We start from the raw sequence: 27,765 nt of genomic DNA, 5'->3' as shown, positions 1-27,765 counted from the left end.
GTGTTTTCTTCAAACTTTGGAAGATAAGAAGAAAACCCATAATATTAATGACCCTAACCTATGTATTATCTCTCATTTTCATTAGAGTATACATATACATACATTAGGAAGTAACTTCTGCAAAAAGATAAAAATTTGGAAATCAAAGCAGGGATTGCAAAACCATATTTTACACCCTTCAAAGCATTCCTCTTTGCTAAATCTAATTTCATACAAATGACTACATGAGAAATATTTAAAACACTGGCTACATTTTCCCCAAGCTTACTAATTATAAACACTATGGAGGGATAATTAACTAAATGTTTCCAAACTTCTGAAATTCCAAACAAAGAACTCTTGGTCACAACAGAAAAATTATCCAAGGAAAAACACACCTTTTCTTATCATTTGAAGGAGGGGGAAAAGCGATAAAGCAATGAACTTTAACCCTAGAGGTAAACCTGGCAGTTGTTTTGGCCTTTGATCACAGAACTAAACATTACAGTCAATCTAGCCTGAATTTCTTCAGATAAAACTATATCTAAATAGACATTCTGGCAACTTTGTCAAATTGTAAAGTATTAAGAAGCAAAGCCAGTATTTCATCAAGTGGAATCAATTAAGGATAGAGGGGCTACTCTAATAAGCTTATTTAACCAATCAAATGCCTAGATGTCACAGTCTGGACTCTGCAAATAGCAAAGTCCCACGATCAATTCTGAGATTTTGCAGCCAAGAAGAAAAGCTCTTCCAGGACACTTACAACTGGGCCTCTCAAGAGAGTAAGAAAAATGTTTTTCCTATTTTACCAGCCAAGGAGAAAAGCCAGAGAGGAAAGTTTTATAAATACTGAAAATGGATGAAAAGATACAAGTCTTCGCCACAGTCTAGGTATGTATGTTAATTATTTTCTGAAACTAACTAGGTTAGGATTTTAACATGGTCTGATTCTGAAGCAGTGTCCTTAAATTCTGTTTAGTATTAGTTAGTTTTCATTGTATATAAGGAAGTAGTTCATAAAATGATCTATTACTATATGGTATGGGGGTAAAGAAAAAGCTAACACCTGTTTCCTTTATAAAGTAAAACAGACCCCTCTGAAAAAATGAAATGACCAAAATAAATAACTTAAAAATACTCTAAATGGATTTTATTTGCATATGTTGACCAAAACAAGCCAGACAAGAAACGGTCCATACTGTATGATTCCACTTACATGAAAGTCAAGAATAGGCAAAACAATCATGTTGATAGAAAACAGAGCAGTGGTTAAGGATGGAGGTGGGGACTGACTCGGGAGGTATGAAGGAAGTTTCTAGGGTGACAGAAATGCTCTCTACATCTGGAACAAGGCACAGGTTACATAGCTGTACCTTTGTCAAAACTCACTGAATTGTGTATTTAAGAACTGCACAATTCACTGTATGTAAATTTTGCCACATTTTTAAAAAGTACAGTTGGCCCTCCATATCCACAGGTTCTGCATCTGGGGGATTCAACCAACCACAGAACAAAAATATTTGGGGAAAAAAAAATCCAGAAAGTCTCAAAAAGCAAAACTCAAATTTGCTGGGCAAGAGCAACTATTTACATAATATTTACAACGTATTAGGTATTATAAGTAATCTAGAGCTGGTTTAAAGTATACAGGAGGATGTATGCAAATACCACGCCAATTTATGTAAGGGACTTGAGCAGCCACAGATATTAATATCTGAGGGGGTCCTGGAACCAATCACCAGCGGATACCAAGAGACAACTCTAAAGCTGAAATAACTTTTACACTAAGACTTCTCTCAGTTGAACTTCTTACCAAAAATATTATAACAAAAAGAGACTTCAAAAAAATTCCCAGATCGTATTCTTTGGCACAAGTGTTATGTGCTGTTTTGTGGTTAAGTGTGGACTCACACTTTTGTGAGTTGGAATTCTGGCTTAACAACTTACTGAGTGACTTAGGGAGAACTACCAAACTGCTCTGTGCCTCAGTTTCCTCATCTATAAAATGGACAGTAATAGCACCCACTGCACAAAATGTCAGGAATATTAAAGAAGTTAACGAAATACTTAGAACAGTAAGCACTATATAAATATTAGTTATAATTACTACCACAATAAAGAATATACACTTGAAGAGGTTGTCATTCTGGTAATCCAAGGCTAGGCAGGATCTTGAAACAGTAAAATTTGCAGGGACAACCACTATCCCTAATCAAAATAATTATTTACATAAAACCCCGAACATCTCTGGCTTTTTCACACAACAAGAAGAATGAGTTTCAAGTGATTCAAGAGCTTTTTTAAATTCTTTTCTGGGGCAGATTCTTGCTAATCTCTACCACAGAGAATTTCTGGATACAAATGAGAAATATGCACAAAGGTTAAAGAGAGAAATAGACAAGTATATATTTTTAATGCACCAGTATTTAAACCACATGAAAGTTAATATATTTCAAAATTGTCTTTCTCCTCTCAGTATTAAAAAAAAGAGAAATACTCTATAATTCTGCACTAGACAGCAATTTATGGAATTTCTATAAGCTAGTTATCAGTATAATGGTACCTTGAAATGAGTAGCCAACATGTATCATATATACAAGTTAAATATAGTTTTTTTCACCTATAAACTTATATATGTAAAGACTCCAGTCTTTACTCTGCATTCAAATCTAATCACAAGATGAAGATGAGAGGAAAATATATAACTATGTCAATATGAATATACACTTATTTTAAAAATTCCATAGGTACACAGGGAGTAGGAAAAATATATATTACTTTATAAAAACAAGTAGACTTCAAGGTGAAATATCTAGGAAAAAAATAAGTCTAAATTTAAAAACTCTAGAATACAAAACTTTTTTAGACTACTACTCTGCCTATCAGGCATAATCTACAAAATGTGTTTTGAAATGGCTAGATAAATGTAATCATTCAGTAAATGTTTGATGGTGGTGATTTAAGAACTGAGTGTTTGGGGATGAGGACATCAGAGAGACATGGGGAGGGCACACTCTGCTTCAAAACATGGCCTGTGGCTAAAGATCTGGCTTGCCTCCTTAAGTCAGTAGGCATCCCATGTACCCAGCTGAGTGAGGACCCATTAGGCCAGTGGCCTGCATCAGAAACACCCAGGGAGCACTTCAAAACACATGGTCCAAGCCTTTCCCCTGAGATTCTGATTCAGCAAGTCTTTGGGATCCTGGCATGCATGTATAATTTGAAAAAGCTCACCCAATGGTCTAGACAGATTCAAGTCACTTTCAATTTTTTATTTCTTGGACATATATTTTTATGTTTATAAAAACCTCACCCTACCAAAATAAGTCTTGATCTTTTAGTTATTAAAGTCAATCATGTTTAACAAAACTTAAAAAAAAATACACCCCTTGCTTAAGGCAGAACTACAACTGAATTATCACTGAAAGATTGATACCTAACTGATTCTGAAACCTTTATGGGAAGGAGATTTGAGAATTATTATCTACAACCCACTCTAGAATCAATCTTTTCATCATTTAAAATATACTTGACAACAACTATATAGTCTCAGCCATTATTTGACGAAAAGGGACAAAAAGGTACATGGTAAAAGCATTCCCTCAAGTTGTGGGCCATACAGCTTGTATTCTGATTATTTCCCAATGAATCTATTCACTGCTGTAGTTGACAGAAAACCAAGAAGTGGTTCTGGATGTCAGACAAGTCATTTTGACAAGCCCAACTTTTTGAATAGCCCTTTCTTAAGCTCCAAATTATATCACATATTCCAAAATTAATTTTGTTCAGGAAGGTAAAAATTTTAGAAATTAAGTTTTTTGGGAACAATGCATAAGGCACTAATTCTTTCTATTCCCTGGAAGGGAGTTGTTTATGGAGCTGAACATCTTACAATGTCAGGGAACTATGTAAGTGTCTTTCTTGTACAGATATTATAAAAAGCAGATTCACAGAGACACCGCCTTGGGAAAGACCCCTGTTCTCCTTACTTTGCTGCAAGTAATAAATCCTTCCTTCGCCCAAGCCGGGGGAGTAGGGGTGGGGAGGGGTGAGGAGGTTCACGGTTCGTAATAGTATACAGCTCAGAATGCTATTTGCCTTCTTATATGGAATCACTTTTTCCCCTGGGTGATAATAAGTGGAAGGCATATTAATGATCAAGGAGGATGAATTGACATTTTCTGTCTCTACAGACACAATTCTTAACAGAGATGACAATGTCATAAAAAGAAGAAATGGTCTACAATGCTCAGATTTCTTTAAGAAAAGGGTAAGCTTTAAAAATCACTAAGAGGACTTGGGGGGAGTCAATCTAACTCTGTTTCCATCTAAAGCAGTAGTAATCACAGCCCGCACAGAATTCTTTTATCTCCCATGTCATTCTGCTGAATATTTTCCAAGTTACTGTTGCTTCAGGAAACTTGGGTAGATATGGCCAAAAGAAATACAAGGAAAACAGCTCCCCAAAATTCAGAAGGAACTGTAATTCCAGTAATTTCACTTCTAGGAATTTATTTTAAGGAAATCGTTGATCAGTATACAGAGTGTGTATACATGTACACAATATATATATACATATACTAAAATCTCCATAGTGGTTTTGTCTGAATGGTGGGATTATGAGTAATTTTTTAAAAATCATGCTTATCTGTATTCTCCAATTTGTCTATAATATACATGGAACCTGTAAAATAATTAGGAAAGGGACTGAGATACTTTTCAAAAGTTTAAAGTACTGGCAAGTATTGGAAAATATGCCAAATATGAAACCTTTTGGTCAAACCCCATAATAGAGACATAATTTTATACCCCAAACTAACAAACTGACTTTGACTTTGTAAAAGAGATTTTTTAAAAAGTATTACATGCCTCTTAATTTTTCTTAATAATTTACTCTTCCTCCACCCCTCAATTATTTTAACACTTCTATAAGTTTTGCATCTCTACATGGAGAAAGACAAGTGATTAATACTTTGGATACTTACACAGTTTTGGAGACAAAAACTGTATCTGATGGTTTTTTTTAACACTGATAATTCTGTTTTAAAATTCCATCTACTTTTATCCCTTCTAACTTACCTCAATGTCCAAAACCCTATTATCAAAGAGAATAAAAATTAAGGCAGACATTCCTCCCCTATCCCCATAGTTTATATGAACATATGTATGAACATGTATGTGTGTGTATTTGTTTGCATTCATTTCTTACATAGTTAACATGCACATAACATAAATAACAAACAGTATAGATACAGAAGCCATCATCTTGGCAATATGGTTACTAGTTTCAAGGCCTGGAAAATGCAGCTCACCATGTAAAAGTATCTCATCACGAGAAATCAGTAATTTTCAAAGCTGGTTAAACTCAATATCAATTCTACTGAAAAAAAAAATTGAAGCTACAGTTAGGTTGATTGGGTAGAGAAATACTTAAATTAATACCTACTGTATTGCTAGTAAGCTTACCTTACAGCTTTGAAAACCTCTGATTTCTTGTGTATTTCAGTGGTGAGCTGCATTTCCTGAGTCTCAGTCAACTTCCCAGCAGGAATTCCAGTCTGATGAAGAATCAGCAAAAGGAAGCCCTCACTGAGAGACACACTGGTATCATTCACTGAGTGGAGACAGTGAAAGAGCAACATATTTCTAAAGGCAATTTCGATTATTACTATGTGTACTTACACAGTAAGGACACATTTAACTTCCCATGGCAGAAGCAACAATTAATCTCCCTTGAAAACCTGACTGTTTTTTCTACAGAGCATTTGGTTTTACTTTACCTACCTCTTTGGGATGATATTTACTCACCATAGTTCATCCCTTAACTGTCTTTTTTAAAAGAAACAAAACCCTTTAGGTATGAATTTGAGCAATAGCTGATGATACATCTTCTAGCAGTAACACTGGAATCTTACAGTAGAAAAAAAAATTAATGAGGTAAACCTTTATCAACTTTTTGCATCACCTTTATCACTGTAATCACATCTCAAAGCTGTGACAATCACATCTGGAAATCTTGCATAATCTATATAGAGACACTTTTATTAATATTTTGAAGTGAGCATTTAACACTTTCAAGAAAAACATGTTTTCTAAAATGTCTTTAACAAAGTAGTTCACAAGGAATCAATAGTTAGAATACAGTTCTAGAAACTATGTTTTAGAAGTAACAGAACTTTTGAGGGGGGATGGGTGTAGCTCAGTGGTAGAAGTGTGTGCTTAGCATGCATGAGGTCCTGGGTTCGATCCCCAGTACCTCCATTAAATAGTAATAAAAAAAATAATAAATTTAAAAGAAAAAAAACAAGAAATAGAATTTTTCTTTAAAAACATCTTGAAATACATATTTTTTTACTGATACTTCTGAATTGTAAGGCTTATTGTATTTATTGTTCTAGACAATGCTGTCAATACAGTACTAGTAGCCACATGTATTTGTTTAAATTAAAATAAAATAAAATAAAACAAAAAATTGAGTTCCTCAGTTGCATTAGCAATGTTATAAGTATACAGTAGACACCTGTACATAGTGGCTACTATATTGGATACCACTGATCTAGAACATTTCCACTGCTGCAAAAATTTCTATTAGCACAGTTCTAGATAAAGCACAGACAAAGAGAGAAGAGAGTCACTACAGTTAAAAGGCCTCACCTGGTCTGAGGAGGTGTGGGTGTGTAAAGGGGCTGGGCTGGCCTAGGTATCGGTTTGGAATCCTCCTCTCTGGGATGGGCTGCAGGGAGTACTTTCGCTGTGAACATGACACACATCCTGAAGAAAAAAAAATCAGAATGAAATGGAACAATGTATCTAGAAAGCCCTCACAGTATACACACATTTATCTATCTCCAGCAAGATGCTTTAGAAAAACGCAAATTAGTATCTCCTTCAGTATTTACATGGCGCTTCCTCAGTGCCAGCCAGAGCCTGGGTTCCACTCTAGGAATACAGAAATAAGATCATCTTTACCTTTAGTGACTTTAGTCTACTACAATATAATAGAGGTATATATACATACACTATGATTAACGTATAAATGAGGAGCGATGGAAATGAAGGAAGGCAACAAACAAAAGCAGGGGAGGGGTTGGGAAGTATTTCACAGAGGTAGTGTTACACTGTGTCCTAACATTCAGAAAAAGAGAATTAACCTTTTTTTTTTGAGAATATGTGAAGCTTGAGAAAATATGCACACACTATCTCACTCAATTGTGGAATGTTAGAGCTAGATAAAATAATGTATGAAAAATGCTTAATCACAGTTAGCCCCCAGCAAGCAATATTATTAGCATTCATTCAACAAGCTTTATTAAGCATGTGATTGGAATACATGCTGGAAAACACACAAGAATAAAACAAGACTATCTGCTGTGGCCTTCAAAGAATATATAGCCTCGTGGAGGTGAGACAAACAAAGCATTACAATACTACATGGTGAACGCAGTGATGGATTCATACACAAGGGTTTTGAGAGTGCAAAGACTAATACAAGTCTGTGGGATGGGTACAATAACAAACAGGCACACGGTGCTCTGGGGAACAGAGAATCACACGTGAGGCATTTGTGTGAGACTGCAGAAGTAGGTGATGCCTATTCTGAATGGGAATTAGTCAACTGAAAGCGACAAGGGGAGGGGAAGGTATCACGAATAAGATCATGAAAGGGAAGGCATGGAAGGCACCACGTTGATGTGTGCACGTGCGTCCGTGCAGGGGTAAGAGAAGGAGAGTTTCAGGTCAGTGTTGCTGCTGGAGGGAGATGGAGAGGTCAGCAAGTAAGGCTCAGACCACTGAAGGCTTTGTCTGCCAAATTAAGGAATGTCATGTGAGGGAGGCATTTCATCACTTCTTTTTTGGTACAAACAAGGAATCAGACTCAGAGAAGTAATTTGTGCAATGCTATACAGTCAGTACTGGGGAAGCTGGGATTCAAACCCAGGTTTATTTAACTTCAAAATCTTTGCTCTTATCCCTCCACCCTGCTGCTCAATAGATCTTCTCTGCTGAATCCCAACAACACAATTAGTACTAAACAATCTCCTTGTGAACATACAATCACTGCAACAGCCGACTGGTTAAGTCTGGATCAAGTTAAAGGTTTTCATGGGGATTATGAAGTATGAATGACGGTGTGTGTATCTGAAGAGTTAAGTCTTAAATGTTAACTGTGAATTAAATTTACATTCACCGAGGATTATTGAGAACTTCTTGAATAATTAAAAAGACAGAGAAAATGGTACAGGTTTTCAGGCAATATGAAAATACAGGTAAGAACAGTGGAAATTGAGAAAAAGGAAAAATATTAAACAAGTATTTCCTGGAATCTATCTTAGAAAATGTACAGAATTAAAAAAAGAAAAAAGAAAAAATTGTACAGGCATATTAAGGAATATTCCCAGTCTATACACACTGAAAGTTTAACAAAGATGAGGCAATTTACAAAAAATACAGAGGAACTTACTAAGTGACACCATAAGAATGCAAATCAACACAGTCCAGACTGTAGAGGGCACGGTATAGCTCAGGGGTAGAGTGTGTGCTCACCATACATGGGATCCTGGGTTCAATCCCCAGAACCTCCATTAAGATATACAAATAAAAACCTAATTACCCACCCCCTCAAAAAAAGTTAAAATTAAAAAAAAAAAAGAAGCCCAGACTGTGGGAGACACTACAGGACAAACTCAGTTTCTTTCACATAAATTCCAAGGCAGGTAGGGGTGGTAAGAGATGGAAGAGGGAATCTGTAGATTAAGAAAACCTTAAAAGACATTATCAATCAATTGTAACATGTGGACCTGATATGGGTCCTGACTCAAGCAACAAACTGTAAAGCAAATACCCATTCACACTATTTATTACATTTATGAGATCATTGGAAATTTGGACAGTGATTGTATATTTGACGATATAATGGAAGTAATATTTATCTTTTTAAGGTGTGACAGTGGTGTTGCAGTTATGTTAAAAAGGAAGAAACTTATCCTTTAGAGATATAAATTGAAATATTTACAGATGAAGTGATATGATCTCGGATTTGTCTCAAAATATAGGGATGAAGTGGATTGGGGAGATGAATGGGGATTTGGATGAAACAAAACTGGCCATGAGTTGATAATTATTGAGTCTGGGTGATGGGTACATTGGAGTTTATTATACTTCTCTGTCTCCTTGTGTATATATTTAAATGTTTACATAATAAAAAGAAAAAAACAGAAAAAGAGATGAGGTGAACGTAGAGAAAAATGAAGGAACTAAGTATGCACTCTGGAAGGCAATCTAAGACAGTTAAAGGCAGCATGGCATAGCAGAAAAAACTGCTAGTTCTAGTTTAATTCTACTACCTGTGTGATCTTGGCATGATTCCTCTGCACTTGTTTCTTCACCCGTGAGATAAAGCCAGTATATTAGGTAGCGGCTTTCAAGTTTTTAAAACCAAGACCCACAGTAAGAATTATATTTTACACAATAACATAGTATATACACAGACCATTTTCTATATATGTATAGAAAATGTATATGTATATATTATGTATATATATATAATGCATATAGATGCATATAGAAATTTCACTAATACTATTCTATGACTATTATTTTTGCCGCCCTATTTCAAAGTTTGTCTCAGTGCACTAAAATATTATTGCAGTGTCTTGAACGGTGGCCTTAAAAAGATATGTTCATGTCCTAGTCTCCAGAACCCAGGACTGTTAGTTTATTTGGAAAAGGGGTTTTTGCAGGTGTAATTAAGGAACTTGAGATAAGATCACCCTGGATTATCTGGGTTGGTCCTAAATCCAATGACATGTGTCCTAAGAGAAATACAGAGGGAGATTTGAGACAGAAGAGGAGGAAGGAAGACAGAGACAAAAAGCAGAAGCTGGAAGATGTAAAGAACGGGTTCTCTCTTGGAGACTCTGGAAGGAGTACAGCTCTGCTGACACACAATTTTGAACTTCTGGCCTCCTGAACCGAGACAATACACTTCTGTTGTTTCAAGCCACCATGTTTGTGGTAGTTTGTTACGGTAGCCTCAGGAAACTAATACAATGACCTACTAAGGTTGAAGTAAATGTCAACTGCTTGAAAACCTTTTCACCTACTTCATGAATTTTTCATTTTTTCCAAACCAAAACATGGAAGAACTGAGAAGAAAGATATTAAGGTTCAGTAATCCAGAGGTCAGATTACACAAGGGGAATGCTACGGCCATCAACAACCGGTCCCACTGGTTTATGAGGCACTGTCCGAGGCTTCCAGGAAAACATGGGGGAAGTAGTCCAGAGGGTTCAGGATGGTCTGGTATGACTCTGGACTAGCTCCATTTGGAAGGTCTGGTCCCTATCCTAACCCCAGAATGACACCATAATGCAACCCTCTCTGACATAAGCTTGTAACTCTGCTTGCCACATAATCAGTGTCCTAATGTCTCCTAGCAGTGGCCCGTGGTAATAACACTGTCTTCAGCGTAAAAATGTGCCTATTTGCAGTCACTGCCTCTACCACCACCACCAGCAGAGCCTGAGCTGAGAGGAAACCACGGTTCTCACTACCCAGACGACCCCTTTCCAATCGTTAAAACATGGTGGATTACTATGAAGTTCTAGGAGTGCAGAGATATGCTTCACCTGAAGACATTAAAAAGGCTTATCGAAAAGTGGCACTTAAATGGCACCCTGATAAAAATCCAGAAAATAAAGAAGAAGCTGAGAGAAAATTCAAAGAAGTAGCTGAGGCATATGAGGTATTATCAAATGATGAAAAACGGGACATTTATGATAAATATGGCAAAGAAGGATTAAATGGTGGAGGCAGGAGTCGTTTTGATGATTCTTCTGAGTATGGCTTCACATTCCGTAAGCCAGATGATATCTTTAAAGAAATTTTTGGTGAAAAGGACTCTTTTTCATTTCATTTCTTTCAAGACTCACTTGAGGAACTTTTAAATAATCCAAGAAGCTCCTATGGAAGCGGAAACAGAGGTACAAGATCCTTTTTCTCTGCATCCAGTGAATACCCAGTGTTTGAGAGATTTTCTTCATATGATACAGGATATACACCATATGGTTCATTGGGCCAAGAGGGCCTTAATTCATTCTCTTCTCTGGCATTTGAGCATAGTGAAATTGGCAACTACGTATCTGTTACAACTTCAGGTAAAATTGTTAATGACAGAAATACTAATACAAAGAGAATTATTGAGAATGATCAAGAAAGAGAAGATGAAGATGATGGTGAGTTGAAATCCTTTCTTTTAAATGGTTTGGCAGATGAAGAGAGCTCTGCAGAAGAATGCAGCTGGAGAAGACAGTCATTCAACAATTATTCACCAAAGTCCTACAGCCCCAAACATGTATCTCAGTATACTTTTGTGGACAATGATGAGCAGGGTATACCTTGGGTCACCAGCAACTGGAATCCCTCTATTTTCTCATCAGGATTCAAAGAAGGTGGTAAGAGGAAAAAAAAGAAGCATAAAGAGGTACAGAAGAAGAAGTCAACCAAAAGGAATTGTTAAACTGACTCTTTAGACACACTATGTTCATATAACATTTGAACACAACTCTTTGTGTGTTTTGGTTAATTAGAGTTTTGTAGATAATATTTGTTTAATACTACAGTAAGATTATATTTTTAACGTTTTAGCAGGATTGTAGACATCTGATGAGTGGCTGTTCGGATTAGGTATGCTAGAAAAAGATGAGTTTGTGGTGACAGTGATGTCAAGAATTTAGAAACCAGCAAAGATTATTTTACTTTTTGTTTCTGAGATAAATGTTTATATACCATAAAATTTTTCTTTAGTAGAGTCTATGATCTATTTTATTTCATTCTTTTGATCTAATTAAAACTACTACAGCAGCTAAAAATGTTATTAAGATACACAGGTTTAGACTACATAATTATTCATGAAATGACTTTTTCCCAAGAGCATTTCACACATAAAGATACTATAATTAAAGTATAAAAGTATTTCATGTTAAAAATAGCTAGACTTATATTTGCACAACCATATTCACAGCAGCACTTATCACAGCAGCTGAGAAGTGGAGCCAATCCAAATGTCAATTTATGGATGAATGGATAAATGAAATATTTATACATATAGGTTTATACACACAGTGGAATATTACTCAGCCTTAAAAAGGGAGAAAGTCCTATCACATGTTACAACATGGATGAACTTTGAGACATTATGCTAAGTAAAATAAGACAGTTTTAGAAAGAAGACAAATAATTTAATTCATAATTCTACTCAAATGAGGTATCTAAAGTCAAATTCATAGAAACAGAAAGTGGAATTGTGGTTACCAGGGGCTAGGGGGAGGGGAGGGAAGTTGTTAATGAATACAGTTTTGAATTTGCAAGATGAAAAAGTTCTGGAGATCTTTTTCACAACTGTTTATTTAAATATGATCAACATGATAAATTTGACGTTACATGTATTTTACTACAATTTTTAAAAAAAAGCCAGACTTACCCTGGATTCCTCAGAGCAATTTGGTTGTATCATGTGTGGTAGGCCATCAATGAATCACACCAGATAAGAAATTTTCTGTTTTCTATTTTCTTTTTGAGTATGTACCCAGGATATACAAATACATTACTCTAAAATACCACCTTTAGCCATCATAATTTAGGGTTATAATGAAAGAAAAATAGATAAGTTATAGATACATCCAATATTAAGCAAGTTGAGCCCAGTGTTTGCATGCATTTGCTTCTCTTAAATGAACTTAGTTTAATTTTAACACAATTACTTCTTAGTTTCCTGCAATTATTGCATTTTCAATGTATATTGCTTTTTTAGCCTATTACTTTTGTTCTTTCATTCATTCAACAGTATTTTTTGAGTACCTACTGTTTGTGAAGTAGTATTCTAGGTACCTGGGATACAAAAACTAACAAATAGCAAAAATCTTAGCTATCAGCTTAAACTGGAGAGAGACAATAAATAGTAAGTAAAATATAATGTTAATCATAGGTGCTGAGGATAGGGAAAAGTGCTAGTTACATCTGATCACAGATCTAAAGGAAATGAAGGAGTTAGTCATGTGGATATCTGGTCAGAGAGTATCAGGCAGTAGCAGGACTAGCAAGTGAAATGTCCCTAAGGCAGGCTGTGTAAGGTATGTTTGGAGGAGACCAGTGTGGCCAATTATGAGAGCAAGTAGACAAAGTAAGAATGGTAACAGGAGATCAGATTATGCAGGGACTGCTAGATTACAGTATGGACTATGTTATAACATGTGAAACAGGAAGCCACTGGAGGCTTTGAGCAGAAGAATGACATAATCTGACATATTTAAACAGGCCTACTCTGGCTGCCATCATTGAAAACAGACTCAAAGAAAGCAGTAGAAGCAGGGAAATCAGGCTATTGCCATAATCCAGGCAAGAGATTGTAGTAGCTTGGTCAGAGTGGTGGAGGTGGTAGTGATAAAGAATGATCAAATTCTGGATACATTATAAAGGTAGGTTCAAAGAAAATTTGTTGACAGATTGGATGTTGGGTATGACAAGAGTCAGGGTTTTGAGTCTCAGCAAATGAAAGAAGGGAAGTACCATTAATCTGAGATAGAACTGCAGCTGTTAAATTTTGGATATGCTACAGTTGAGATCCCTGAATTTATTAAGCAACAACAAAAAAGAATTTCCTGCATTGACTTGCATCCTGCATGTTCCCTGTCACTGAATTCTTCTTTTAAGCAAAAAGATCTTATTGATCGTATTATTTTAATATTTTATCTTAGAAGTATAATTACTGTAAATTTTAATGTGACCAATAGATGGGAGTAAATAATTTAACAGCATGAAAACCCCATCACCTTTGGCAAAATACAATTCACTGGTATATAGCAATGCAATAAATTTGGAAACCAGAAAAAATTCTAACATCTACTATTTTTAAATGACTGCTATAGTAAAGTGGGAGCTTCTGTTGTGTTTTGATTTTTAGCTGGTAGGTAGGTGGGGAGGAAAGGTCATTTATTCTACAAGAGAGACTGGGGACAATTAGCATTTAAAGCTTATTTGCAGAAAATAAAAGCTTAGAGTATTTTAAAATGCTACTTATATAAAGTGCGATATTTAGTAGAATTTATCTGTTATCACATTTGCGGCACTAATCAGACTTTAAAAATGCAATTTTTCAACACAAAAGCAAAAACCAGTGTCTTTGAAAATTTGAGAATGCAATGCCATGCCTTCCAGCCCATTTTTTATGTCTATTCTTAACAGGTAATTAAAAATTCAGATTTAATCTACTCAATAGTTTAAAATTATTCAATTGTTTCCTCTTGCCTAGCGGAAAAAGCTCAATGTTTCTTAACATAATATACAAGGCCCTCTGTGAGCCAGCCACCAGCTTTCTTCCCAGTTTTATTTTCTATCACCTCTTCTTACACATCTCATGCTTGAGCCCAATGTTTTCCAAAATGTGTTCCAAGGGATATCAGTTCAAGACTCACCACAAAACAAGGGCTCCATGGTCAAATATGTTACATATGAATGTCAAATACATTTCTCTCTTAGAGACTTAGGATTAGTCTACTTTGAGCACTATGAAATGTATCATTCCTATACTTATTTGACCACAGAACCCTTTTGGTGTAACACCTATTAACATGCCCAGCAACATATTTCAAAAAAACTCCTCCAGGCTTACTAATGATTGCAAAGTCTTGCACAGTCATTCTGTTTCAGACTTCTGCGACTTTGCGTATGTCCTCTCTGCCAGGATGGCTCTTTTACTCTAGTTTGCTTGGTGAAGGCCTTTTTTCCAAGTCTCAAATCAAATATCTCCTAATCTTTAAAGACATGCACACATTTCCTCCTTGCCCATTTCTGCACCCAGAAAGTATCTGTCACTTTGTCCTTCTCCCCACAAGTCTGTTATATTACAAAAATTTGCTTTTTTGTCCATTTCCCATGATGTTAGAAACTTTGTGTGCTTAGTGCTCAACGCTAAGTAAATTAACTGCAAACAGGCTTTTAAAAATTATTTTCCACTTATTCTTTAATATTTTTAATGTTTCCTCATCTCACAATTATATTTATCTTAAATGATTTCATCTTTTAAAATATAATTTATGTATTATTGTTTTATTAAGCTTTTCCTCAGATGACTAGATGGTGTAAATATTTCAATTAATGAAAACAAACTCTTAATTAGCTAGTCAAAGCTTTTTACTTTAGGAATGCATGATTTTCACAGAAGAGAAAGTTACCTATGGTACTCAATACTCTGCACCTAGAGGATTTCTAAAGAAGGGCAACCAGGAGCCACAGACATTCAAAGTTCTATTTATGAGCACCTAAAGACAGTGGAATTTTCAAATTCTAAAACTTGGTAAAATTCCAGAATAACATATATACAACCCATTACTGCTTTTCTTGAGCTCCCATCTCACTTCAGTCAACCTTCTAGTACCATCCTTTGTCATATTCTCATTTCTCTGTTGTTTCTCTATCATCTGACTAAACTATGAGCAACTCCCGGGTGGTGGAGATTCATTCTCAATACCTACTAAATCAAAAGTTACTGAGTGAAGATACATTCTTTCTGGCTCAATAAAAAGTTCCAAAAGGACTCTACTAAGTCAGAGTAAGACCTAACAGAAGTATAATAGAAAAAGGACTAGATGGCAATCAGACAACTAACATTCCTGACTTGCTACTTGTGACATTGTGTTAGTTTCAGTTCCCCATCAGTAAAGTATTTGCTCTAACTTACTGGACCTGTGAAGATCCAAGGAGAGCATTCATTCGTTCAGAAAGACTAGATATGCATTTATGATGTTAATCTAAGAAGTATAGTTAAATTTACTTATTCCATTGAGGCAAAATGAAGCACAATGAATAACATTTTTCAAAGATCTTGGTGTGTATAATCCAGTACCTAGTCCTAAACCTTGATTAATCAGGTTTTACACAAAGCCTCAATAAATACAGGGAAAAAAAAAAGTCACAAGCGAATAATGGTTCCAATACTAAATCATAAGTTGTGGCCTCTGTGATTAAGGTTGACTAACTGCACATCTATTCACCTACTCCCACGCAGAGGGACAGCTTTCTGCAGCTTAACTATTAGAAGCAAAGAGCAAGTTCTGTGCATTGGACAATGATTACTTTTTATTTTTATTTTTTAGAGTAAGGAGTGAGTCTTAATATAATTACCATTCCATGTTCAATAAATTCAAGAATACTGACAAAAAAGAAACATACGCCAAGACATAGCTTTGATGTCAAATACAATGTGCTCTGGTTCACACATTGTTCACATCTTGGCCCAAAAAGCTAAAATATGATCCAAATGACAGATCTGCCTGAAAGGTAGATGATTCAGCGTTCACTGATCAAGCTTCATACTCATCAGATTAACTGCTCGCGACAGAGTTCACCCTAAAAAAACGATCCCCCATACTCCTGGACTACTCCACAAGCAGGGCTTTCAGACAGAAAAAGCCTCAGGAGCATTTCCAAACATTACCTCTTCTGAGAGGAACTACTCAAAAGATTTGTATTACTAAACATGTTTCTTGTACATTCTGGAGCCAGCTCTCATGTGAAGTCTTTGAGAACACGAAAATACCATTTTAGGTTAACCTAACAGAAACAAGAACTACTTGATGTGAGAGACTCTGTCACCTGAGCAAGTGTGAAAACTGACACAACTTCCACGAGTCCGAGTTATTTTGAAGACAGCCCCTCTTGGAAGATAGCACACACTTTTCTTTCTGCAGTGATTTCGACCTCCCAGAATACCTCAACGACAGAGAGAACACAGGGCCCACTCTGTTTCAGGAGCAGCCGGTAGAGAAGATATCCGAGGAGCACACAGGTTTGGGAGTGGAGGCCCCAGCAAAAGGGTCCGTCGAACCAGGGATCGCCTGAGACCAACTTGGATCCCCCTGGTGCGCCTCAGAAGGGACACTGTGGGAGGTGAGTCTAACCTGAGAGGCTGCGGGCGCTTGCTACGGCGGGAAGAAGCTTAGTTGTTGAGAGTAACCAAGGCATGACTGCCACGCTCACGCGTCAGGGAGAAAAACAGAAAAACAGTCGGAGAAGCTGCCGCCCGCAGGGATGCGTCGTCAGGAAACCCAGCCGAGAGCCCCTCCCCTTCCGGCCGGCGCCGCTTGCGGGGCTTTCCTCACGTGGCGGCGCAGAGTGTTGACGTCACACCCGCGGCTGCGACCACTGCTCCAGCCTGAGGGCCCTTTTGGCGTCGTGACGTCGTGTTCCATTTTACGGCCCCACTCACAGAACGACCTCTTCTAAATGACTCCCTGCAGGGGACTGCTCCCGCCTCCTTGAAAGCACCGGGTAGGGGCTTGACCCATTAAGAGAGCACTGGTTCTGAGTTAATATAAGAATGCGTAAGTGGAGAGGCAGGCAACAGCACGAACAGCCACACTTCTAGAAGGTTCTAGCTAGTGCGCAGGGCAGAGGTAGAGAGAGTAGGAATGAACCGGCGAAGGACCCGGGGTCACGAGACCGTTGGGTGGGAGGAGCCAGGGGCCGGGGAAGTTCTAGTCTGTTCTGCCTCGCGGCAGCCGCCCCCTTTACACGGTCACGCTGAACTAGCGCCCGGGCCTGGAATCGGGCCGAAGCTTCCGCCGCGCCCGCCGCCTCCCGCCGCCTCCCGACCATGGACCCCCGCAAAGTGAGCGAGCTTCGAGCCTTCGTGAAAATGTGTAAGCAGGACCCAAGCGTTCTGCACACCGAAGAAATGCGCTTCCTGAGGGAGTGGGTGGAGAGGTGAGACCCGGGCCGGAGGACCGTTGTGGGTGGGAAGAAGGACGGCCGGAAGGGGAGCTGGGCCGGGCTGGCGCGGGGCGGAGGAGCCTGGAGCTCTGCGGCGAGGCCAGTGGAGTCACCGTCTCTTTGTGGCTCGCTCCCTGGCGAGGAAAGGGAGGAGGCTTGAAGGGGCTAATGGAGGTTCGGGAAACTTAGATAGTTCCGAGGCAGGGAAAGCAGAGGCAGCGCTGGGTTCCCTGCACCCTGAGGTTGCCAGGGGTGTGTCTTGGGCGAAATACAAAGATGCAGACGGTTGCGGGAACTTGGGCACTGTAGACGTGAGGAGGAGGAGGGGTGAGAGCTGCTGGACTTCGCTTTCGCGTAGAGTTGTTTTTCTTGCGATCTCTGGTTTCTTGGGATGACAGGAGGCAGCTCCTTTACGCACTGTGCCTTTGAACAGTGTCGCAATAGTGATTGCTTGTTTAATAAGTTACAATAAAAGTGATGGCTGTGTTTGATTACCTCTGCATTTACAGCGATTCTAACTGCGTAGAATTATTTTGGGAGCCATTTACTGTACCTGTGTAGTGGCAGTGCTATCACTCCAAACACTAAGAAAAATGATTTTTCAAGGACCGGTATTTGAACACGATCTATTCGTGTTATTTTTATTTCTAGAGTACTTCGCTACGTGCATGGAATTAACTGAACAGGCATTGTGCCAGATGCTAGGAAGCAGTATAAGTACAACCTACTTAGGATACTGGTGAATAAATACGGAAATTCGTTTTGATGTTTAGCATGTAACAGAGGTTAGTATTCTGCGTATTGGAGGGAAACGTAAGGGAGAAAGGAAAAATTTCTCCGAGGTGATTTATTTTAAACCACTACTACTGGTGAGTTTAGAAGAGACGTACAAATTGCACCTCGCTGTGATAAATGTCGACAGTGCAAAGCACTGTGACCCGTAAGAGGTACTGCCCTAAACATTTTCTATTTATTTTACTAACATGTTTTATAGGGGAAGATGAACCCACGATTCGAAAGAATATTTCTTCCAGTTAGCTTGTTCTAAGCAAGAAACCTAAGCTCAGATCTGTCAGCGTTGCCGCTAAGAAGTTTCTCAGTCCTTTTCCCCCAACCAGTTTGCTAGCTACTGTAAGATTTTTGCTCTTGTTATTCATATGAAATTTTGAGAGCGCTTATGATTAGTTACTGTCGTAATTTAATAACGGTTGTTACTAGCTAAGAATACTGTTTTGCAAATTCTGCTTTTTAACAGAAAAAAAAAAAAAAGCCCATAAGATGTTAGATTTTCAGGACTAGAAATTTCTTCTCTATTGAATAAGTTGTTCCAAAAGCTTCACTTAAGATATTTGTATGCTTTTATCCTCTTGTTATCTACTCATTAGAGGAAAAGTCTACAATTAAGTTCCTAAAATTCAAATTAAAGCGGACATGATTACTGCAGGAAGAAATAGCTGGCACCAAGAGAACATTATACTGAGTGGATACATTATTTTGTTCCACTCCTAGAGAGGAAACGAGGACACTGAAGAGAGTTAAAACATACCTAAAAACAGTGTTGTAACTTGTGCTGGAGTGATTATGACTATGTGGAGAATTCCAATTTAAGATCTGGAAAATACTGTCAAGCATTATTTCCAAAAAATAGCCATGTATCTTATTTTTATGTTTCCCATAGATAATTCCAGTTTTCCTTTTTGGTTCCATGTATACATACCTTTTGGTATCCTAAATTGTTGGTTTACATATGGCTTGAAGGATTTTTGGTGTGTATAAGCGATTTATCCTGAACCTTAAATGGAAATACTAACATACAAGCTTTTGTTCTTTGTTTCAGTCTAAATCTAAACTTACATTTTTGTAATCGCTGAGGTGTATCAATTCCTCTCTTTTCTGCCTTTATAAAACCGTCTTCTTAAGGCAATTTAAGACTATAGAAGATTGGGCAGATTGTGGAGACTCTAGGCCCAGGAATATTTCTAAACCTAATAGTACTTGTAAGGTTCCTCAAGTAGAAACCATTTCAGGAGTTCCTCTACTCCATACTGAGTCAGTCATGGATACCCAGTCTTAGATATAAAAGAATAGTCCATTTGCTTATTTGCCATAATTTTTACCATTGTTTATGGCTTAAATTATTTGATTTTTAAGAATTTGTTAGTTTAACAAATTGGACAAAGAAAAAGAAGAAAAATAACGTCTCAATAGTCAGGATCAGGGAAAGTACAGTCTTTTCAACAAATATGTTTTGGAATATTTTTATTTTTCTAGAGGGAGAAGCATTTTTTTGGCTTTGTTTTTACCCATTTGACAACTTTGTCTCCTTTCTATCTTGTACATGCTTTTTCATTTCATTTCATGGTAATTTAAGAACAAAGGGAGTATCTTTGTATTCTGGCCTCCAGCACAGTGCTTGGCACCTGGCTTTTCAGCGAATATTTAAATGAAGTGAGAAGGATGCATTTCTACCCTCATGAATTCAGAATATAGTACTCAGTTTTTTGTGCATGGGTGTAAGTAACTACAGCACAGAGTAGATTGAATGTTACCAAATTAAAAGAATTATGACTGAAATCTTGTGTGATCCCACATGAAGTAAGCCTCTATACTACTCCTACTTGCTCACATAAAAAACTACTGGCAAAGTCCAATTTGCAATTTTTGGCAGGGAACTAGCTTGTTTTAATCTTGGAAGCATTAAATGAAACTTCTGTACCTATAAATTGGTGTTAACCTTCCAGAGCTAGAGTTTGACATGCAAGAAACTTTGAATCTAGTTTATGAATAAAGCCTCTTGTGTTTTCTCCCAAGTTTTAAATTTTTAAATTTTTTGGAAACAATTTCTATCTTGCAGACAAAATGCAATTATAGTACAAAGAATCTTTTTCCTGAACTATTTCCAACATTATGTCCCCAACACCATTTACTGTGTGTTTTCTACAAACAAGGACAGTCCTGTGCAGTACAACCATCAAACTCGGGAAGCTAATACTGATGCAGTAATATTATCTAACCTTTCATGTTACATTTCGTTGTCATGTGTCTTATTAATCTCCTTCATTCTGAAATAGTTCTTCAGTCTTTCTCTGATTTTCATGACCTTGGCAATTAATATTCAAATACAGACCAGTTATTTTGTAGAATTTAACTCAATGTGGGTTTGTTTGATCTTTCCTTAGGATTATAGTTAGCGTAATACATTACTTGGCAGGACTGTCACTTCCTAGAGTTTTCATGTGAATTAGGCTGTTGTAACTGTTTGCATGTCACCCTAAATACATATCTGGGTGCTGCATTTTGAAACTTAGGAAAAACACTTTAAAAAGTCTGGTGTTCTCATTAAAATTTAACTGCAAAGCTGGGGAGAAAAGGGGTGGGGAGGGATAAATTGGGTGTTTGGTATTTGCAAATGCTAACTATATATAAAATAGATAAATGTTTCTGCTGTATAGCACAGGGAACTATATTCAATATCTTGTAATAACCTATAATGAAAAAGAATATGAAAAATAGTATATGTACATGTATGTATGACTGAAACATGTTGTACACCAGGAATTGACACAACGTTGTAAACTGACTATATTTCAATTAAAAAAAATTTAACTGCAGAGAACTAGTACTTGATTACTGTGCTTTGTCAAAATTTTTTAGTAGGACAGAATTTTAAAGAGTTGTCGTGTTTGTGTGCTTGTTCCTTATCACTAAATTATTTTACTTTCCTGAATCACATACTTAGATGTTTTGGATCATTTAATGATTTAGTGATTGGCACATGGGAGCCATTTTTCCTTATCAAGGATGCTGAGTAACAAGATTTTTTTGGTTACTATCACATTAAATAGAATGGTAAAAGTGCATATTTTTCTTAATTGAATGGTACTTATAAGAAATTACAAATTTTGTTTCTTATTACATTAGTTATTTTGCATTTATACATTTGCTTCATGTTGGCTTCATCAAAAGATACCATGAAGTGAAAAGGCAAGCCACAGGGTGGGAGAAGATATTTGCAACTCGCAAAACTGACACAGAGCACATATGCAGAACATTCGAATATACACCTACAAATAAACATCATGGACACGCTAATAGAAGGCTAGACAAGAGCTGAACTTTACAAAAAAAGACTTTTCAAATGGCTAACACATAAATGAAAAAAGACTCAGACTATGATGAGATACCACTACACAGCTATCAAGAATGGCTAAAAATTTAAAAGATGGGCAATAACTAAGTGTTGGCCTAAGTGTGGAACAACTGAATTCTCATATACTGCTAGCGTAAATTGGGGAAAGAACTTTGGAAAATCGATATTCATTTAAATCCAACTTAACGCATACCTAAGACTAGAAATACCCACCAACTGAAGTGAACGTAAGCCTGGATATGATAACTCTAGTTACAAAGAGTCGATCTTAAGGGTGTTGTGGAGTAGGTTTCTTTCTGTTTTCCAAGTTAACATCTCTTTGTTTTACATAAAAGTTAATGGCCTTTTAAAAATTATTTTTCTAAGGCACATTTTAGTTAAGTCTTTATGACTTCCAGCTTTAACTCTTGTGGAGTGCCCTTAATCCACTGAACATTTTAGTCATTGGACTGTTGCTCATAGCCCACATGCTTCAGATACTGCCCCAAAAGGAGTATATGATGCTAGTTCTTTGTGATCTTTTTTCCTTGTTTTAAAGTTGTTTATATATAACTCATGGTGTTGGCCTGGAATACTTGGGAAGGAAAGACTTAAAAGACCAAGAAGTAGTTCTAATGGGTGAAGTTTAGAGGGAATGAGGCCAAAATCTACAATGTGAAGGGCGTATGAATATAAGCAAGAATTCTTGTAGGTACTAGCAGTCAGAAGAAACAAACATTTTGTATTGTTATACTGTGACTTCATAGTTATTTTAAACTGTCTATTTGAATTAAATTGAGCCATTCTTACTAAATGTCAAACATCAAGTTTTGGGTTTTATTACACATACTGAATTCTAAATTAACGTCTTGTACAAATAATTTTGTCACTGCATGTTTCTCTGCCTCTTTTCCTTTTTCTCTGGGAATGGGCAGAGAAGCTGTGTAACTATGCTTATTAGGCTTATTGAGGCAAGGAGAGGGTTAAGAGTTTTATTAACCAGTATGCAAAAAAATAAATTTTTAAGTTGAAAAAACTTAATCATAATACTGAAGATTCAAATTAATTGAGTTTACTCTCAAAGATTTGAAAAGGTAACTATAAATGCCTAACTTTTTCCCCAGCATTAATGTTGTTTGGCTTAGTGAAGTTTAATTTTCTAAACAAATGTCTTTTTTTTCCCATTGTCCTCAAGCATGGGGGGTAAGATACCACCTGCTACTCATAAAACTAAATCAGAAGAAAATACCAAGGTAAGTACGAATTTCATTTGTATGTTTAGTGATAAAGTACCAAAAGGTTTCTTAGGGATATTTTTTACCTGCTGCCCTCAAATTACCACTTCTCATTTCCCCAGGATCACTTGGAAATAAGATCTTTGTTAAAATCTCTTTTGGACATCAAATCTCTGGAATCTGATTTAAAACTGAAAATGGAGGGGTAGGGGGAAGGGTATAGCTCAGTGGTAGAGTCCATGCGTCCAAGCAAGCACAAGGTCCTAGGTTCAAGCCCCAGTACCTCCGTTAAATAAATAGACGAATAAACTTAATTACCTCCCCCTGGAAAAGATTAATCAAAAATATATAAATAAATAAACTGAGAATATGGCACTGGATGTTCACTATGTTATAGAATAAATGGGAATAAATGCTGTATGTATGTAATATGCCTGACCTGTAAGTGGTAAGCTCTGGAATTGTGTGCATTGTAGTGTTCATCATTACTTTCTTTTTAGCATGTAGCATAATGTTGTTGTAGCTACTTTATTAATATTTGGAATATAAACAAGAAAACAGCCCAAATTAGTAATTATCAATTTTTTCTGCCCTACCTAACCTGGAGGATATTTCTGAGTGTGATTCATGGTGTTTCTTTAGCATATTTGCCAAAAGGATGTGTATAATCAGGAGATTGCCAGTAGCTCAAGTTTAGAGGTGGGGATGAGGGGGAATAGTCTCTTAAAAATGTTCCCTTCAGTGTTCTTATTTTCCCACCTTCTGTCTTCATGACTAAAAGGTTTTTTTTTTTTTCAGAGTTTTCTGATTAGCTGTCTTAAATGGTTAAGAAAATTTGCTGTTTTATTATTCAGCATATCTTTGAACAGTGAAATGAGAGAAGTTAAGTAAAAGCTCCAAAAAGCAGTTATTATTTTTTTAGATGAGTCATTTGTCAGAGTTTGGTAGATTCTGAGCCCTAGATAGGATATTTTGCCATGTGATAAACATATGTGAAGACAAGATTATATTTAACCTTAAATCTTTGCTAAAATTTTTGTAATAAAAATACTATGATTTAGAATTATGACTAGTCTTATTCTCAGTACATGCTAAAGCATTTAGTACCTTGCACATGGTAGGGATTCAACAAATATTTTGTAATAATATGGGGCTCCAATTCCAATTTTTAAGAAACTGAGTAGCAGCCTAAATAACTGGTTATGGAACTTATGATATACAGTTGAATGAATAGATTTAGGTGGGCTGATCATGGTATATTCTCTGAGATGCACAGCATCGTTAAACAAAAAAAGGCAAAGTGTAGAGTTGTGTTATACTCAGAATTCAGAAAACCGCGTCAGTTACTTAAAAGGATGGGAAAGAAATTTTCATTCATCTGTATACTTTTAAGTTTTTTGAATTTTCATCCTTTGTGTGTTACAGTTCCATAATCCCTTATTTGCAATTCCAAACTCAAAAAGCCTTGAAAATGTAAAAATTGTTAGTAAACTTTTTTGGCACTAAAACATGGTCCGAACAGACTATAGTCTTTATCCCACATTATGAATGCTCAAGCTTTATTTTATAGAAGTAGTAGTGTGTTTGATTATGGAGAGTTGTGGACTTCAGTGCCCGTTACATAACGTATGGTGTTTCCACTTTATTAGTTTCCTAAAATACAAAATTTTTTCAATTCTGAAACTCATTGTCTAAAGGGTTTGGATGAGGGACTGAACCTGTACTTCATTTAAAAAGAGAAATAAAAATAGAAAACTAAAATTAGCCTACCAAAACAAAAGACGAAAGAGCGTTAACAAGTGAGATGCCATGTTTGTGACTAGTTTATATATAAATCTGTATAAATTAATAACATATATTGGGTGTGTTATTAAATACTGATAACATTGTTTGCCTTCCCTTTGTTAGGAAGAAAAAACAGATAGTAAGAAGGCGGAGGAAAACATAAAGGCAGACGAACCATCAAGTGAGGAAAGTGATCTAGGTGAGGAGATGGTAGTTTGTATTTGGTAACCTCATGATATGGTCCTGTGTTGATTTTTACAGAGTTAACTAAATCAGTGCTATTTAATAGAAGTGTAACTTGAGCTACATATGGAACTTAAAATCTCTAGTAGCCATGTTTAAAAATTAGAGACAGTTTAAAGTCAAAAAATATATTTAAACCTATATATGTAAAGTGTTAATAACATTTCAGCATTGTAATCAATATAGAAAATTTTTTTTCAGTTTTATGTAGAATTATAGTTCGACTGCACATACACATTATATTGCATGTAAATACATATAAACAGTATACTGCACATTTTTTTAGTTTTCATGTATGTACTAATTATTGTTTCTAAGAACAGATTAGATCTTTAGCTTTTTAAATATAGAAAAATTATTAATGAGCTATTTTTCTTCTTTATTCATACTGGGTCTTAAAATCCAGAGTGTATTTTCTGTTTATAGCTTAATGCAAATGTTATATTTTTGTTGGAAATACTTGATCAGTATTCAGACTATATGAAGTTTGTAGTAGAAGAAGTTGGGTCACATACACAAGTTTTTTTAGACATGTAAAAGTTTTCCAGTAACCTAATTGAATACCAAAAAATTATTTTTCCTTTAGTATTTGCATCTGTGTGTATAAAACTGGTTCAGTTTAGAAGAATTGGTATCAGTGCCACAGATTTGGGGTTTTATTTGTTTGGTTTTTTTTATGCTGCAAACTGACGAATTTCTTCATAAATTTGGAAGTCCTTTGAGACAATAAATATATATCCCAATTACTGGGCAGTCTTAATTCACAGAACTAAACTAAAAACTAAAGAGAAATAATTTGAATAATTTTTCAAATTTTGAATCAGTTGATCTTTGATATGCTAGGATTTGTTGTTTGAAGACTTAATAAGATCTTTTAATTTTTGGAAAATGTGTTTTAGTCTTAGATGATTCTTTAACAATTACCATAACTATAATAATTTTTAAACTCCATCTAGAAGCATTTTATGCATGAATGAAGCTGTTTTATAATTAGAGAGTTTATAACCTCAGTTCCTGTTAAAAACTGATTTAAAATTTTTGTGTTGGATGTTAATTCTGATTTCAGGTAGCTAATTTTTTTCATTCTTTTTTTACTGTTAAGAGGAAACTGCTTTTATCAAATTCACTCTGTTTGCTAAAAATGTCTAATATTGTCTTGTTTTTAAAATTTTTAATATATGTTATTTTGTTTTGCTCTCTTAGCAAATTATAGTTATCCATCATGAAATTTGCAACATAACTCTAGTCTCTTTACCATTTTGGTCAAAGTGCTATCTTTGAGGCTCAATTCTGCATTCATAGTATGCCTTTTGTTGAAAATTTATCCATATTATGTTTTCAAAAAGAGGAAATAGTAAAATAATTCTTCCTGATTAGCAGCAGAGTATCACTATACTTGTGCTATTTGCATAAAATGTTTTTTTCAAAACATTATAGTATATTGATGTGTAGAACAAAATATTTGAATCATTTTGTTGACACTAACTAAATCAGTGGTGCATCTATGTGTAATACAGTAGAAATTATGTTCTTGCCAGTATTCCTGATACAACATGATAATAAATATCTTAAATGATGTGACTGTTAAAATGAAATGTAGTCTTGGAGGAAGTGGGTATAACTCAGTGGTAGAGTGTATGCTTAGCATGCACAAGGTCCTGGGTTCAATCCCCAGTACCTCCATTTAAAAAAAAATTTTTTTTTTAAATTGTGTCTCTGTGATCATGTCAAGTTCAGTGCCTTAAGCTGCTCAGTAAATACTTGTTGAATAAATGGGTCAAGCTGCCACAGAGAATTAATTAAAAAAAATGAAATGTAGTCTTACCAAAACAATGAAGTTGTGTTTAACAGGGAAATATTTTATGGTGTATCAGTTTAAATAAAATTAACAAGGTAAAATACTTAAATTAACCTAGAGTAAAATATTAAGTTCATCAGTTGCACTAGTCAAGGTTAATCAATTTTTAATAGTCTCACGTGACTGTGGCTGCATATTGGACAGCTCAGGTCTTATTGTCATTTTTCTTAACTTTGACAGAAATTGACAATGAAGGTGTGATTGAACCAGACACTGATGCCCCTCAAGAAATGGGTGATGAAAATGTAGAGGTAAGTTCAAAGGCTTATTTTGTGCTTGTTGTAAGGAATATGAAAGCCTACCTATTGCAGTTATTTTATGATATAATTCTTCCAGGAAAAGCACATATTAAATCTTTCTCTGACTTAAGGCATTTAGGAAAGCATTCTATTTCACTACTTAAAATATTTGTGAAAATTCCCGTTATTTTTAATCACACTCTTAACAGTTTCTGAAATACCTGTTATTTTCTGTTTGCCTGCTCTTTAAATTTGTGACTGGTTGGACTGCTCTTGAGACTGTGGAGTTCATCTACCATATATTTATTTCTACAAGTAGAGTTGCCTGTTAGTGGAATATCAAATGCCAAATTGTTTTCTAAAATGGTTTTGTCAGGCACAAAATTGCTCTCAAGGTGGTTAGAATCGGTTTTTGGTAGGGGGACTTGGGAAAACGTAGGTGTTTACAATTGGTGGTGGTGCTGCAGGGGTCGTAGCACATTTACGTGTACGCAGTGCGTCTGTGGTGTTAAAATGGAAGGAGTGAGA

General features: G+C 36.0%; 3 protein-coding genes and 1 long non-coding RNA gene across 5 annotated transcripts in view; 3 read left to right on the top strand and 1 right to left on the bottom strand.

Moving 5' to 3' along the window:
- The window catches only part of XPNPEP3 (X-prolyl aminopeptidase 3), a 46,640-nt gene extending 29,427 nt beyond the window's left edge, over positions 1-17,213 (bottom strand). Inside the window, 2 exon segments of the mRNA XM_006174711.3 lie at positions 6,637-6,753; positions 16,938-17,213. Coding sequence (XP_006174773.2) covers positions 6,637-6,753; positions 16,938-17,001 — 181 coding nt within the window. The 5' untranslated portion in view covers positions 17,002-17,213.
- On the top strand, positions 329-6,016 carry LOC116667529. The gene is made up of 3 exons (XR_004324348.1): positions 329-873; positions 4,176-4,252; positions 5,489-6,016. It is a non-coding gene; the product is annotated as an uncharacterized LOC116667529 (long non-coding RNA).
- Positions 10,244-11,545, top strand: DNAJB7 (DnaJ heat shock protein family (Hsp40) member B7). The gene has a single exon (XM_006174710.3). It carries the CDS (start codon positions 10,565-10,567, stop codon positions 11,498-11,500), a length of 936 nt encoding a protein of 311 aa, XP_006174772.2. The 5' UTR covers positions 10,244-10,564; the 3' UTR covers positions 11,501-11,545.
- Positions 17,205-27,765, top strand: part of ST13 (ST13 Hsp70 interacting protein) — a 27,877-nt gene continuing 17,316 nt past the window's right edge. The window contains exons 1-4 of one of the 2 annotated variants that reach the window (XM_006174712.3): positions 17,205-17,742; positions 23,073-23,130; positions 25,021-25,096; positions 27,179-27,249. In XM_006174712.3, coding sequence (XP_006174774.2) covers positions 17,633-17,742; positions 23,073-23,130; positions 25,021-25,096; positions 27,179-27,249 — 315 coding nt within the window. In that variant the 5' untranslated portion in view covers positions 17,205-17,632. The remainder of the gene's footprint in view (positions 17,743-23,072; positions 23,131-25,020; positions 25,097-27,178; positions 27,250-27,765) is intronic. The other variant, XM_032492311.1, reaches the window with a different exon arrangement.

Source organism: Camelus ferus, chromosome 12 (genome assembly GCF_009834535.1).
Source record: "Camelus ferus isolate YT-003-E chromosome 12, BCGSAC_Cfer_1.0, whole genome shotgun sequence".
In the NCBI taxonomy this organism is placed as follows: domain Eukaryota; kingdom Metazoa; phylum Chordata; class Mammalia; order Artiodactyla; family Camelidae; genus Camelus; species Camelus ferus.
The sequence above is the reverse complement of the archived record's forward strand: the minus strand, read 5'-3'. Positions and strand labels throughout refer to the sequence as shown.

Bases quoted from the DNA above. Each gene is read 5' to 3' on its own strand.
- DNAJB7 (XM_006174710.3), top strand. From the start codon at position 10,565: ATGGTGGATTACTATGAAGTTCTAGGAGTGCAGAGATATGCTTCACCT.